Below are 14115 nucleotides of genomic sequence, written 5' to 3'. Positions count from 1 at the left end.
CCTTCAGTCTTAACGATCCAAATCTAGTGTGCCTCTTTCAGATACAAGCTTATTTTCAGCTCCTCTTTGCACCTTTGCTCAACCTGCCCAATGAGTTTCAAACCCAGTCCTGGCCCAGGAGGCCTACCTTGCATTGCAGGTCCTCAAGATGGCTAAATGACCACTGAGCCCACTGTTTCAGTCAACCATAGACAAGCTTAAAAGCAAATCCATGTACAACCCGATGACTATATATATTTTTTTTATTTTAACAATATTTTTAACAATGCATTTACTCAGTTTAATAGTCGCACATTTTACCCTGGTGCTTTATTGGGGCTCCCACCTTATGTGTGGGAAGGAGCCCACTAGAAGTTTGAAAACACAAACGACCCAATATCTGGGGATTCCAAAGCCTGAACTTCCTTGGTGTGGGATGATAAGGGTGGTGCCTTCTGCACACAGTCCTGATAAGGCCTCCCCCTTCTTTGCTAGCAGGATCTGTACCATCAGTCGTGTGAATGTGCCTGCGTTCTGTTCGCCTCCATCCCTGACTTCAAAGAGTTCTACTCCGAATCCAACGTCAACCGGGAAGGCTTGGAGTGCCTGCGGCTTCTCAACGAGATCATTGCTGACTTTGATGAGGTGCTGGGATTCGGGGAGGCAGAGGGGTCGGGGAGGAGCTTTGCTTCTGTGGGATAAGCTGGGAGGAGGCTGGAGGAAAGGATTACCTTAGGCAAAAGGCCGTAGCTCAGCAGTAGTGCAGCTGCTCTGCCTGCAAAAGGCCCAAGGTCTAATCCCCAGGAATTGCAGTTTAAAATATCAGGTGGAGAGGTGATGTGGAAGACCTTGATTTAAGACCCAGAGGAACTGGTGCCAGTCTGAATAGATAATGCTGACCTTTATAGACCAGGGGTGGCCAACGGTAGCTCTCCAGATGTTTTTTGCCTACAACTCCCATCAGCCCCAGTCAGCATGGCCAATGGCTGGGGCTGATGGGAGTTGTAGGCATAAAACATCTGGAGAGCTACCGTTGGCCACCCCTGTTATAGACCAATGGTCTGATTCAGTATAAAGAAGACATTGGATTTATATTCTGCCCTCCACTCAAGAGTCTCAGAGCGGCTCACAATCGCCTTTATCTCCTTCCCCCACAACAGACACCCTGTGAGGTGGGTGGGGCTGGAGAGGGCTCTCACAGCAGCTGCCTTTTCAAGGACAACCTCTGTCAGAGCTATGGCTGACCCAAGGCCATTCCAGCAGGTGCAAGTGAAGGAATGAGGAATCAAACCTGGTTAAGTCTGCACACTTAACCACTACACCAAACTGGCTCTCACATGAAGCAGCTTCTTGTGTCTGTATAACGCAGAGATGAGAAGGGCTGCTTCCTGGGTCTAAGGGTTGGATCCTGCCTCTTTTTACATTCAGTCTTCTTCTTGTTATAGGTACACTCCTTTTTTTGTTATAAGCTTCTTTTTATAGGAATAGTCAGGGGTCATTTTGTAGACAAATAGGTGGCAGAGCTCATCCAGGGATTGTTATGCAGCTGCACATATTATTCAATGGACAAGGAGGTGGAACTCTCATAAAGGTTCAGGAGCTGCACTCCTGTGAGCTCCCACTGAATCTAGTGGAAGACCTCCTGTGTTCTGCCGGCCGCCCCTCAGAGAGGGAAACTATGGACAGGAAAATTGGTGACTTAAGTGATGTCACTGCATTGGTGTCGTGCTCTGATTCACCCAAAACTTTGTGGTAAAACCATGCTCTGGCCCATCCACTCTTTCACCTGCTGGTTGTCAGCCAATGGCTGACAGCCCAAGTTACAGATCCCGCCCCTATGACTTTTCTACATGCTGGTCCCATGCTCTCAAGCATAGTATTTTGAGGGGTTCTTAAGAGACCCCTTCCTCCATTTTTCAACAGCAGGAAAACTGGTTGGATCCAATCAGTTTCAGACTCTACATTTATTGAAGTTCAGTAGGCTTAGACCTGTTTAGCTCTTGAAAGTGAGAGCCACATTTTAACATGTGTATGGCATAGACCTTCCTAGTGTCTGCCATTTTGTGTGGTGTAGTCCTGATAGACCCTGCCACTTCACAATGAAGAATGGTGAATTGGAATGCTCCGTTGTACACAAAATCACCTGCATATGGATAGTGAGCATGCTCAGGAGTGGTTGCTTCACTTGGTGATGGCCACTGTCTTTTTCATACCTGTCCTTCTTTCCTTCCATGGTTCTTTCTTTCTCCATCCTAGTCACACAGATGAGAGAGAGTGGCTGACCTCAGGTCACTCAGTATGCTTCATGAGTAGGGTTTTGATTCTGAGGTCTGTGGCCAATGGGAGACTTACCACTGAGGGGGGCTTCGCTGTCATTGGTGTTCAGTGATGCCACCTCCATTGCCTCACCGGATGATGTCACTTCTTCATGGCATCAATGTGAAGCCAGTAACACCTTCAGCAGGCAGGAGCTGTCCTCCCAAAATGGGAGACATGGCCTCCCTACTCATGAGTGAGGAGGTCTCTTCAAGGCACTGGTTCTCTGCCTCGGGAAGTCATGGAGGGAACTAACCATGGTGCGGTCTCATTTGGAATACTGTGTGCAATTCTGGTCACCGTACCTCAAAAAGGATATCATAGCATTGGAAAAGGTGCAGAAAAGGGCAACTAGAATGATTAAAGGTTTGGAACACTTTCCCTATGAAGAAAGGTTAAAACGCTTGGGGCTCTTTAGCTTGGAGAAACGTCGACTGCGGGGTGACATGATAGAGGCTGACAAGATGATGCATGGGATGGAGAAAGTAGGGAAAGTAGTCCTTTTCTCCCTTTCTCCCAATACAAGAACTCGTGGGCATTCGATGCAATTGCTGAGCAGTTGGGTTAGAATCCAGAATCCATATGGAACCTCCACATTCAAAAGCACCATATCTGAGTTTACCAGATGCTGCCACGGGGTTGCCTGTCAAAATGATGGACTCCAACCACCAACTTTTATTGGAGACAAACATGCTGGGCAAGATGAATTTTTTTTTTTGTAATGTGTGTGCTTTGATCCAGAAAAGTTGCTTGACTGTTCTTAACTGCCGATTTGTCTCATTTCTGCTTCAACAGCTGCTCTTGAAGCCCAAATTTAGCGGTGTGGAGAAGATCAAAACCATTGGCAGCACTTACATGGCCGCTACCGGCTTAAATATGGCGGCTGGCCAGGACAGCCAGCAGGTGACGCCTTCCTTTCTCCATTCACGGATCCCCCCTGAGGAACTAAACCTCTGATATCCTGATATTATTGGGTTCCTGTCTGTGGTTAGCATCACTGGGCCGTTTCTGTTGGAGAAACGTGTCCGCTATAGTCTGCCTGCACCTGTGGAATACCCACATTTCCCATACTATTCCAAGCATCCACATCTGTGAGCCTCAGCACGCTGTTCTCCTGTTTCACGGCTCAGATCTGCTGTTAGAACTAATCCAGGAAGTAGGTGGAGTAGCTCCTTTTTCCTGGCTTTAAGATAGGAACTGACTGTTTCCTGTTGGCTAATTCCACTGTTTGATTTCATCTGCCCCAACTGTGGGTTTGAACATCTCCAAAATCTAGAGTGGTTGTGGTTTGGCAGTCCCTTGTCTGGGACTTTTTCGCCCCTGTTGGAACGCAGTAGAACAGAGTTCCAGAACCTCTTTGTGGAAACAAAATTCTCAAAAAAATTTAAAATTCATGAGGGGCACTCCCGTGTTTCTCCTTCATTTCCTTCAAAAGAGTTCTGGCGCCTCTTTTTCCAGGAAAAATAAAAAAAGCCTATGGCCTTGTCTACAGCAATGGCCTTGTCTACAAAATGGGGATTTAATTATTGGTTTCTCAAGGGGAGAAAAAAAGGAGGCAGTAACAGGGGCTGTTAGAGCAGTGCTATACAAACACACAGGTTAGGGTTCCCATCCCCAGATGGAGGCAGGGGATCCCCCGGTTTGGAGGCCTTTCCCCCCACTTCAGAGTTATCAAAAAGTGAGGGGGGGGGAAATGTCTGTTTGGCACTCCATTATACCCTATGGAGATCAATTCCCACAGGGTATAAATTGATCCGTGCGTATTTGGGGCACTGGGGAGGCTGTTTTTTGAAGTATAGACACCACATTTTAGCACAGCATTCAGTGCCTCTCTTCAAAACACCCCCCCTCCCCCATGTTTCAAAAAGATTGAACCAGAGGGTCCAATTCTATGAGCCCCCAAAGAAAGTGCTCCCCTCCTCCATTAGTTCCTATGGAAGGAAGGCATTTAAAAGGAGCACAGTCCCTTTAAACGTGATTGCCAGAACTCCCTTCGGAGTTCACTCATGCTTGTCACACTCTTGCTTCTGGCTCCAACCCCCAAAGTCCCCTGATTCCACCCCCAAAGTCTCCTGGCTCCATCCCCAAGGTCCCCAGATATCTCTTGAGTCAGACTTGGCAACCCTATCAGAAAGAAATGGTGTTCCACAGGACCAGGAATACAGCACTGGTTCAAAGAAGGAGACATCTGAGTAAAACAACCGTCTTATCTATCTAGGTTTTTGATGTGTTTGTACACAGCCTAAGCAAATGCAATGAAACAGGGCAGGTTTGGTTTCTTTTGCTTATACTTTTGATCTCCACTCTCAGTTGCTGTCAGGTTCTTTGTTGTCTGGAAATCGATAGGATGGTGCTGTGGGTTCACCATCACCGCCTCCCCCTCACTTTGCATGATTGACTCACTGTGATATATCAGCTAATTCCCCCCACCTTTCCTTCCTAGAACCTCAGATAGTTTACGCATTCTTCCTTCCTCCCCTCGAGCATCACAACACCACACTGAATTTGGCTCAGAGAACAATTGATCCTCTTCAGGTTGTCCAGCGGGGCTAAAGGACTAGGCTGATGGTCTGAACCTTGAACTCCCTGGCCCTAATCTAATCCACTACCCATTTCACCATGCCAGCTCTTCAACCACAGAAACTTCAAAGGGAGATTAGAACATAAGATTGCTGAACTGGAGTTCATTTAGCAATTCAGAACAGTGGGTTTCCCCCAGGTCTGAATGGGGACGTAGCATTCTTATTTCACTAAAAATGATAATTTGTTCTGCCCCATACCATGTCTAAGCATTTCTCCCCTGCTCTAATGAAAAAAAACTGCATTTTGCATTGTACCTTTGCATCCTCTTGGCTCTGTTCTTTGCAATACCCTTCCCACCTTCTGACCAGGATATATGGGGTGTCAATGTTGGCTTGTATCTGATGGAGGGAGCTTTGATTCCTGAATATTTATACCCTGAAAAATCCAGGGCTTTTTGTTGTAGCAGGAGCTCCTTTGCATATTACACCCCACCCCCTTGAGGTAGCCAGTCCTCCAAGAGTTTACAGGGCTCTTAGTATAGGGCCTGCTGTAAGCTCCAGGAGGATTGGCTACAACAGGGGTGCGTGGCCTTTCCACTCACACAGGGCCCCCGAGAAATAGGTTCTTGATATGAGATAGATAAATAGAAGAAGAAGAATTGCAGATTAATACCCTGCCCTTCTCTCTGAATCAGAGACTCAGAGCGGCTTACGATCTCCTATATCTTCTTTCCCCGCAACAGACACCCTGTAAGGTGGGTGGGGCTGAGAGGACTCTCAAAGCAGCTGCCTTAATCTTTTCCAGGAATCAACCATGGGCCAGTTGTGGCTGGAGTGACTGGAGCTCAGAAACCCCAGTATGATATATGGGGGAGTTCCTGCTACAAAAAAAACCCCTGGAAAAAAAGCTCTCTTTTTTTGCATTGTGTGTGTCTGCACTTGCAAGCCATGGCAACCTCTGATGACTGATCCCTACCGGGGGCCTGAAGGATATTCAGAGAGGTGGCTGAATAGAGCCTGCCCCTGTCCTCCCGACTGTTGGTATTCCAAGGAGGTCTCCCATCCAAGCATTTGCCAGAGTCAACCCTGCTTAGCTTCCGAGATCTGATGAGATGAGGCATTCCTGGGCTATACCCTGAACATCTTGATAGCTTCTAAGGTGCTCCTTGGCTCCAAGCTAGCTCTTCATCCAGTTTATAGCATAGTGGTGTGGTAGAATGTTATACGACTTTTATTGCACAAAAATTTGGATTGGTTGTTTTAGCTGTTTCCTCTTCCCCGGGCATAGATGCGTTTGTCTTTTTCATTAATTTCGCCCTCTGTTAGTTGGCACTGATGTATGCATTTGTGGGCGGTCTTTACAGGAGGTGGAGAGGAGCTATGCCCACCTGGGAATCATGGTGGAGTTCGCCATGGCTTTGGCGGCCAAGCTGGACATCATCAACAAGCATTCTTTCAATAGTTTCAAGCTTCGCGTGGGTAAGTCAGAGTCAGAGCCAAATGCGATTCAAATCTTTAGCTGTGAATTTCCAGCGAAGGCATTACTGAGCTCTAGAAGTGTACACTATGTACCTGCTGAATGTACCCATTTCTCTCTTCAAAGCTGAGCTCCGAAAAATGCTACTCCCACGTGTTCACCACAGAATCTCTCTGCACAGCACTGATTGACTGGTGTCTGTAACATCACCAAGCAGCCACCCACTCCACAATCTCAGAACAGCTTCTTTCTTGAAGCTTTTCATTCATGTATATAAAAATGTACAAGCGGAGGAGACCTACAAGAATATTTATTTATTGAAAACATGTTTATGCCTCCTTTCCACTCACATAGGGTCCCCAAGAAATGGGTTCTTGATATGAGATAGATAATAGACCTTCCTTTGCACCTTGATATATATATAGGTTCTAATGAATATGTAGAAGTGGTGAAAATATGTAATATAGCAAGGGGGGGGGGTCAAACTTGCTTAATATAAGAGCCGCATAGAATGTGTCAGATGTTTGAGAGCTGCTAGAGATGGAAGGAAGGAAGAAGATTATATTGGATTTATATCCCGCCCTCCACTCCGAAAAGTCTCAGAGCGGCTCACAATCTCCTTTACCTTCCTCCCCCACAACAGACACCCTGTGGGGCTGAGAGGGCTCTCACAGCAGCTGCCCTTTCAAGGACAACCTCTGCCAGAGCTATGGCTGACCCAAGGCCATGCTAGCGGTGCAAGTGGAGGAGTGGGGAATCAAACCCGGTTCTCCCAGATAAGAGTCTGCACACTTAACCACTATACCAAACTGGAAGGAAGGAAGGAAAAAAGGAAGGAAGGAAAATAGATGGGGAAGGTGAAGAGGTGGAGAGAAAGCAACTTCTAAATGCATTCTCCAAGCTGCTGGCTGGCTTGACTTGGAGAAGTGATTTAAAGAGAAAAATGCCTTCTCCAAGCCAGCAGATAGGATGGTGGGGGCTTTGAGAGCCACACAATATTCGAGGAAGAGCCACATGTGGCTCCAGAACCACAGTTTGGCCACCCCTGTAATATAGGATAGTTCAATAAACAGTGACTACCATGTTTATATCTTTTCCAGGTATCAACCATGGGCCAGTTGTAGCTGGAGTGATCGGCGCTCAGAAACCCCAGTATGATATATGGGGGAACACAGTGAATGTGGCCAGCCGGATGGAAAGCACTGGGGTGCTGGGGAAGATACAGGTAGGGTGCTTTACAAACAGTTCTCTGGCCAGACGCACTGATCTCCATCCAGTCTTTCCCTCCGATTTCCATTTGTGGGCCCATGGACTGGATTTGGGATTATTGGTGGGTGGTGGAAGTAGTGTCAAGACACTACTGATTTATGTCACCCTCGTAGGGTTTCCAAGGCAAAAGAGAAACAGAAGTGGTTTGAAGAAGAAGAAGATATTGGATTTATATCCTGCCCTCCACTCCGAAGAGTCTCAGAGTGGCTCACAATCTCCTTTCCCTTCCTCCCCCACAACAGACACCCTGTGAGGTGGGTGGGGCTGGAGAGGGCTCTCACAGCAGCTGCCCTTTCAAGGACAACCTCTGCCAGGGCTATGGCTGACCCAAGGCCATGCCAGCAGGTGCAAGTGGAGGAGTGGGGAATCAAACCCGGTTCTCCCAGATAAGAGTCCGCACACTTAACCACTACACCAAACTGGCTCTCTGCCATTGCCTGCCCCTTCATAGCAACCCTGGACTTCCTATGCAAGTACTAAACCAACCCAGCCATGCTTAGCATCTGAGATCCAATAAGATTGAGCTAGCCTAAGACATCCAGGTCAAGGCAGGAATTAAAGTAAGGGTGTTGTAGACATGTTGCTCCTTTCACCTGTGGAATGTTGACCCATTTTGTCAGCAAGCCAGGAATTAACCTGTCTCCTTTTTTGTAGGTCACAGAAGAAACAGCCAAGGCCTTAGAGACTGTGGGTTATACTTGTTCTCTTCGTGGGATTATAAAGGTGAAAGGCAAAGGTCAATTACGAACATACTTTGTCTGTACAGACACAGCTCGATCTGGCCCGCAAGCTCCTCTGCTGAGCTGAGTCCCTGGGAATGGAACCATGACAAACAATAGATTCTGGAGGAACTGCTGCAGTCCTTGCCTCCTGCCACTAGGAGCAGCGGGGAGGCTCGATCTTGAGAGACCTCTCTGGTTCTTGATTTCTTTGTGCTCCAGAACTGCAAGAATGGACTGAATGTGGAAAGTGGCTGGGGGTAGGGAGAGATCCACCCCATACATGAAACTGTGTGAACTAGAGGACAGCTTGCCATCAGTTTGTCTATTCTGAGAGAGGTCCTCCTTCTCCCCCCCATTACAAGTAGTAGCCAATGCCCCTCCAGGTTTCCGAGATGGCTTTGCCTCTGCACTACCCACCCAGGGCACTTCAGGGGTGCTAAGGAGGACTTCTTTCTGGCTCCCCAGTCAAGACCCTCACTTGGGTCTCACTTGTTCCTACTCAGAAGAATACCTGTCCATTCAACAGCGACTCCTCTGAGCTGCCGTGCTTGACAACCTTCATTGCTTCTTCAGCAAGCCAGTTACCTCTGTGCTTTTCATCCTCAGCAGCTTTATTACATATATGAACATATGAAGCTGCCTTATACTGAATCAGACCCTCGGTCCATCAAAGTCAGTATTGACTATTCAGACTGGCAGCGGCTCTCCAAGGTCTCAAGCTGAGGTTTTTCACGCCTATTTGCCTGGACCCTTTTTAGTTGGAGATGCTGGGGATTGAACCTGGGACCTTCTGCTTACCAAGCAGATGCTCTACCACTGAGCCACCGTCCCTCCCTCCTAAACCCTTCCCTCCTAAACCCCTCTCATTTTCACCTACTGACCAACTACAGCATGTTGTCTTGGAATTTTCTCAAGCTCTTCCACTCTATACAGAGGGGTTGGGTGGAGCTGGACCTTTGTGTGGGGAGCTGGCATCTGAACACACATGTCCTATATTGAACAAGGTATTTTGGGAGTCTGTAGTGAGTCCTAGGATGGTGCTGCCCCAATGAAGTATAAGCTTTTATCATTACAGAATTTGGGTAGTTGGGTAGTACTCATATAACACCCATCATGGTTGGGCTGGGTATTGGCTTGCCTTGGATCGCAAAGCACAAAAAGGTTGCTTCCTGTCCCTTTTTTCTATGTAGGCCAGCTCCTCCCCATTTCTTCCCCTTTTGGTTGTGGTTTGAGAGTTAGCAGTCCCTCCACACGCCATCCTGGAAGAGTTCTGAAAAACAATTGATGTGGCCGAGATGACTAAATGGTGAAGAGGAGAAGCTGAGATGCTAATCTTTTGTGCTCTCAAGATACAGATTTGAATTCTCATCTGGGTCAACTTATAGAATCGTAGAGTTGGAAGGGACCTCCAGGGTCATCCAGTCCAACCCCCTGCACAATGCAGGAAACTCACAAATACCTCCCCTTAAATTCATAGGATCTTCATTGCTGTCAGATGGCCATCTAGCCCCTGTTTAAAAAGGAAGGAGAGCCCACCACCTCCCGAGGAAGCCTGTTCCACTGAGGAATCGCTCTAATGGTCAGGAAGTTCTTCCTAATGTTGAGCCGGAAACTCTTTTGATTTAATTTCAACCCATTGGTTCTGGTCCTACCTTCTGGGGCCACAGAAAACAATTCCACACCATCCTTTATATGACAGCCCTTAAAGTACTTGAAGATGGTGATCCTATCACCTCTCTATTGCCTGCTCTCCAGGCTAAACATGCCCAGCTCCTTCAACCTTTCTTCATAGGACTTGGTCTCCAGACTCCTCGCCATTTTCATCGCCCTCCTCTGAACTTGTTCCAGCTTATCTATATCCTTCGTAAAATGTGGTGCCCAAAACTGAAGACAATACTCCAGGTGAGGTCTTTCCAGAGCAGAGTAAAGTGAGGGGGTCTAGCTCAGGAGTAGATCGCGTAGAATAAGGTCTTGGGTTTACCTCCTGTGATCCTGGAGATCGAGAAAGCATAATTCAATCTCATGTATCCTAACTCCCGAGAACACATTTTGGGTTGGATACAGCCTGCTTTTCTGCTTGGAGGAGGGGACCCCTATGCTTGGGGTGAGGGAACCTGCACAGACAAAAGCCATGTCAAACTGGCTGGATCCAACCCTTTGGCTATACCAGAGGCTATGTGTTGCCTGTGGGAAATATTGTAGGGTGTACCACACCGCTAAGTTCATAGGTTGCTGCAGATTTGCTAGAAGTCATGTATAGAAACCATGTAGTGTTCACTTCCAGAATTCCATCTGGCGATACAAGAGGAGTGTGTATCTCTAGAGGCACACATGAGAAACTTCTTTGAGATCACAAGGGATTTCCTTGAGATTACAAGGGATTGTGTGATAACAGTATATCAAACTTGGATGCTGGCCCATAGATAACCCTTCAGACCAGGCCAACCTAGCCCCTTAAAAGCGCAGTTGCTCTATTCTTGCTAGCAAGGAAAAAGCGAAAGATGTTTCCCAGTAGACTCGAACACATGAAGCTGCTTTATATGATTCTGACCCTTGGTTCTAACCATTGAAGACAATATCATCTACTTAGACTGGCAGTGGCTCTCCAAGGTCTCAGAAAGAGGTCTTTCATATCACCTAATGCCTGATCCTTTTATCTGGAGTTGCTGAGGATTGAACCTGAGACCTTCAGCATGCCAAGAAGATATTCTACCAGTGACCCATGTACCTTCAGAACAACTGATGTATTTAAATCCTTGCTGAAATAAACAGTATTATTGGGGGGGGGGTTTGTAAATAATGTTTCTATTTTGTTCTGTTCTACCCTTCTACATCCGTACAGTTCTGATTTTTGAACCAGAGATGGACAGATGCCTTGGGATATTCATTTTTGTTCACTTCTGCCGACACTTTCTTCCTTCAGGGGTGAGATGCATTGTGGGGCATGGGTTGTGTCTGAAGAAGATAAGGTTCCAGTTAAGTCAGTATGGATGTGTTGGTTAGAACTGGGAAGAATTATGTCAGAAAAGAGGGGAAAGGACAGGGCAGACCAAGTAAAACATCAACTTTTATTTATTTATTTATTTATTTATTTATTTATTTATTTATGCCATGTTATTTTTCCTTCTCAATGGGAACCAAAAGCAGCTTACAAACCCCGCCCTCCCAAGGTTCCATACCCAAATCCTGAGGAATTTTCCAAGCCAGAGTGAGCTATTAGAAGCCGTGCCCTACCTTTAGACATATGTGGATAATAGAAGTCAGGACATGATACCTCACCGGAGTCATTTTGTAGAAAAAGAAGTGCTGGATCTCATTAGCACAGCTCATTTGCATAACTCATTTGCATATGCCACACACCCCTGACATCACTGGAAGGTGGACTAAATTAGATCAGATCAGCATCGACCTTAAAATGCTTCTTGAATTATAATTGTCATCATAAAACTTTACTCCCATCATACTTTTTAAATTGCATTCTTCTATGCAGCCACAGTGGCTTGAGGAAGATTTCCATATGTCTGCTTTATATGTTTTGGTTATTTCCCCATTTTTTTTTGTGCGGGGAAATATTAGAAAGTTTGTAAAATCTTGAAATTCAGCAAAATGATCACAGGCGGTTTGAACAATGGCAGTTTGAACAATGGCAGTTTGAACATTTTTTTGGGGGGGGGGAGAAGAAGAGCACAATTTGAAGGTTCTGGAGCTCCATTCCTGTGAACTCCTGCCCAAAATGAGACCTTATGTGGATCGCAGAAGTAGAGCATGATACCTCAGATGCTGTCTTCTGTCTAGACCCTGCCTTTCCCCCCAGTGTCCAAGGAGTGGTCTGAATCAATATTAAAAGTACATCTGAACCGAGTTAAGGCACTGAAATTTTGGCCCTCAGTTATCATAGTTCTATATCTTTAACACATTTCCAATTAGTGCTTTTACAGTTCTGATGTAGAAGTTCATGTTACACTTCCTGGAAGATGGTCTGAATGAAAACAACTTGCTCAAAGTCAGATAGAAAACTCAAGTGGAGATTTGAACATAGCTCTCCCATGTTCCAAACCAAGCCCTCTGGTCACTACAGAATACAGACCAATGGAGTGAGTTTCTTTCAGATGTGGGGTGAACGCTGAGAGTAAGCAGTGACCAGAAAGCTTGATACTGAGATCTTGGGTGCACTAAATCCACAGAGATCTACAGAAGTCTCTCATGGTGACTTCAGGGGCTTCAAAGCATCCACAGGTTCTTCAGATGTTTCACCTGTTGGGTTGGTAGATATGGTTAAATGAGCTGGACTCCCATTCCCTGCATGGTCCATCTTGGTTTCCATATGGCGCTGAGGGTCCCGGAGGGTAGCATGTTTGGCACTGGACATTTCTGAAGCTGTTCCTTCAAAGAGCTTGGCCATGAAGCCCAAGCCAGCAGATCGGATGAGGGAGCCACCACTGAAGGCATAAAGGATAGGGTTTATACTACTGCTGAAGAAAGCTAGAGCGACCAGCACAGGCCTCGCTGCCTTTCCAATTTTCTCTACTTCGGCAGAGCCGCTCCACACAGCAATGACATCCAGAAGGTTGACCACATGGTAAGGGAGCCAAAAAACGGCAAAGGCTACCACGATGAGAGAGATGAGGCGGCCCGTGCGGCGTTTTTGGCGAAAGCGAGTGTCTCTTAGTCGTTGGCCGATGGTACAGTAGCTGCAAATGATGGTGATGAAAGGAACCAGGAATCCAGTGATGGTTTCAAAGAGATTGTGGAAAACCAGGTCTCTGGGCGTGGGGTGGTCAAAGTCACAACGAAGCTTTCCATTCTTTTCCTGTAACACCTTTCGGAAGAGGAGGACAGGGATAGCCAAGATAAAGCCGGACACCCAGATGGCCAAAACCACAAGCCGTATAGTCTTTTTGTTGCGGATCTTGTGAGAGAGGAAAGGCTTGGAGATGGCCAAGCAGCGATCCAAGCTCATGAGGGCAATCAGGAAGACACTGGCGTACATGCTGACCCCACAGATATAGTGGCAAGCACGACAGATGCCGTCACCCAATTCCCAGTCTTGGACGCTGAGCACCCGCAGGAAGATCGGAGCCGTGAGCAGCACTATCAAGTCGGCTATGGCCAAGTGGAGAATGAGGAGGCAGGTGACTGTCCGCTTCCGAACACGCCAGCCCGCGCTCCACACGACAAAGGCGTTGCCAGGGAAACCCACAAGGAAGGCGATCGAGAGCACGGCGATGCCTATTGGTGCTCCCTTCAGTGAGGACTGCCCTGTTACTGCAGAAGTGTTGTACGGAGTTGAATTGTCTCCCATCATTCTCTCAGATGTCAGGAAGCAGAAGAGGAACTGAGTGAAAAAGAGAGGAGAGGAATGTCAACACAACTCTGAGTCTTCTGCTCCCCCCCCCCCCCCCGGCCATGAAATCCTCAGACTTTGCAAACAGCAAAACGCCTTCTGAGTGCCACCAGTACATTTGCCAGGTTGTCACTGGCAACCAGTAGGAGCTTTATGAGCAGGGTCATGCAGGGTGTCATTGTTGCATGAGCCGTGACATCCATTCTGGGAGAAACCAGAAGTGGTCTCTTTGTCACTCTAGGAATTGCCAGAAACTCTATGGTAAAACCATACTGTTTGCAGCAATTCCTAGAGCTGCATGATATCTCTTCCAGTTTTCCGTGTCACCTCTCTGAGCAGCAGCAGGTTATTAGGGTTGCCACCAGGAGGCCTCCCACCGCACACACACAAAAACCCACAAGCACACGTTTACTTAATATTTCCCCCAAGAATTAATCTGATTTAACTTCTTTCTTTCTTTTTTGCAATGTCTTCATTTCCTGCAAA

At 46.9% G+C, this 14115-nt stretch overlaps 2 protein-coding genes across 3 annotated transcripts in view; one reads left to right on the top strand and one right to left on the bottom strand.

Annotated features, from left to right (window-relative positions):
• ADCY4 (adenylate cyclase 4) overlaps positions 1-8503 on the top strand; it is a 71580-nt gene extending 63077 nt beyond the window's left edge. Inside the window, exons 21-25 of one of the 2 annotated variants that reach the window (XM_060256012.1) lie at positions 478-624; positions 3091-3198; positions 6182-6296; positions 7395-7519; positions 8218-8503. In XM_060256012.1, coding sequence (XP_060111995.1) covers positions 478-624; positions 3091-3198; positions 6182-6296; positions 7395-7519; positions 8218-8370 — 648 coding nt within the window. In that variant the 3' untranslated portion in view covers positions 8371-8503. Of the gene's footprint in view, positions 1-474; positions 625-3090; positions 3199-6181; positions 6297-7394; positions 7520-8217 lie in introns of both variants that reach the window. The other variant, XM_060256011.1, reaches the window with a different exon arrangement.
• Positions 8504-12486: 3983 nt separating this feature from the next.
• LOC132584093 (leukotriene B4 receptor 1-like) lies at positions 12487-13615 on the bottom strand. The gene has a single exon (XM_060255887.1). It carries the CDS (start codon positions 13588-13590, stop codon positions 12487-12489), a length of 1104 nt encoding a protein of 367 aa, XP_060111870.1. The 5' UTR covers positions 13591-13615.
• Between the last annotated feature and the right edge of the window lie 500 nt (positions 13616-14115).

This window comes from Heteronotia binoei, chromosome 15, assembly GCF_032191835.1.
Source record: "Heteronotia binoei isolate CCM8104 ecotype False Entrance Well chromosome 15, APGP_CSIRO_Hbin_v1, whole genome shotgun sequence".
NCBI lineage: Eukaryota > Metazoa > Chordata > Lepidosauria > Squamata > Gekkonidae > Heteronotia > Heteronotia binoei.
The sequence above is the reverse complement of the archived record's forward strand: the minus strand, read 5'-3'. Positions and strand labels throughout refer to the sequence as shown.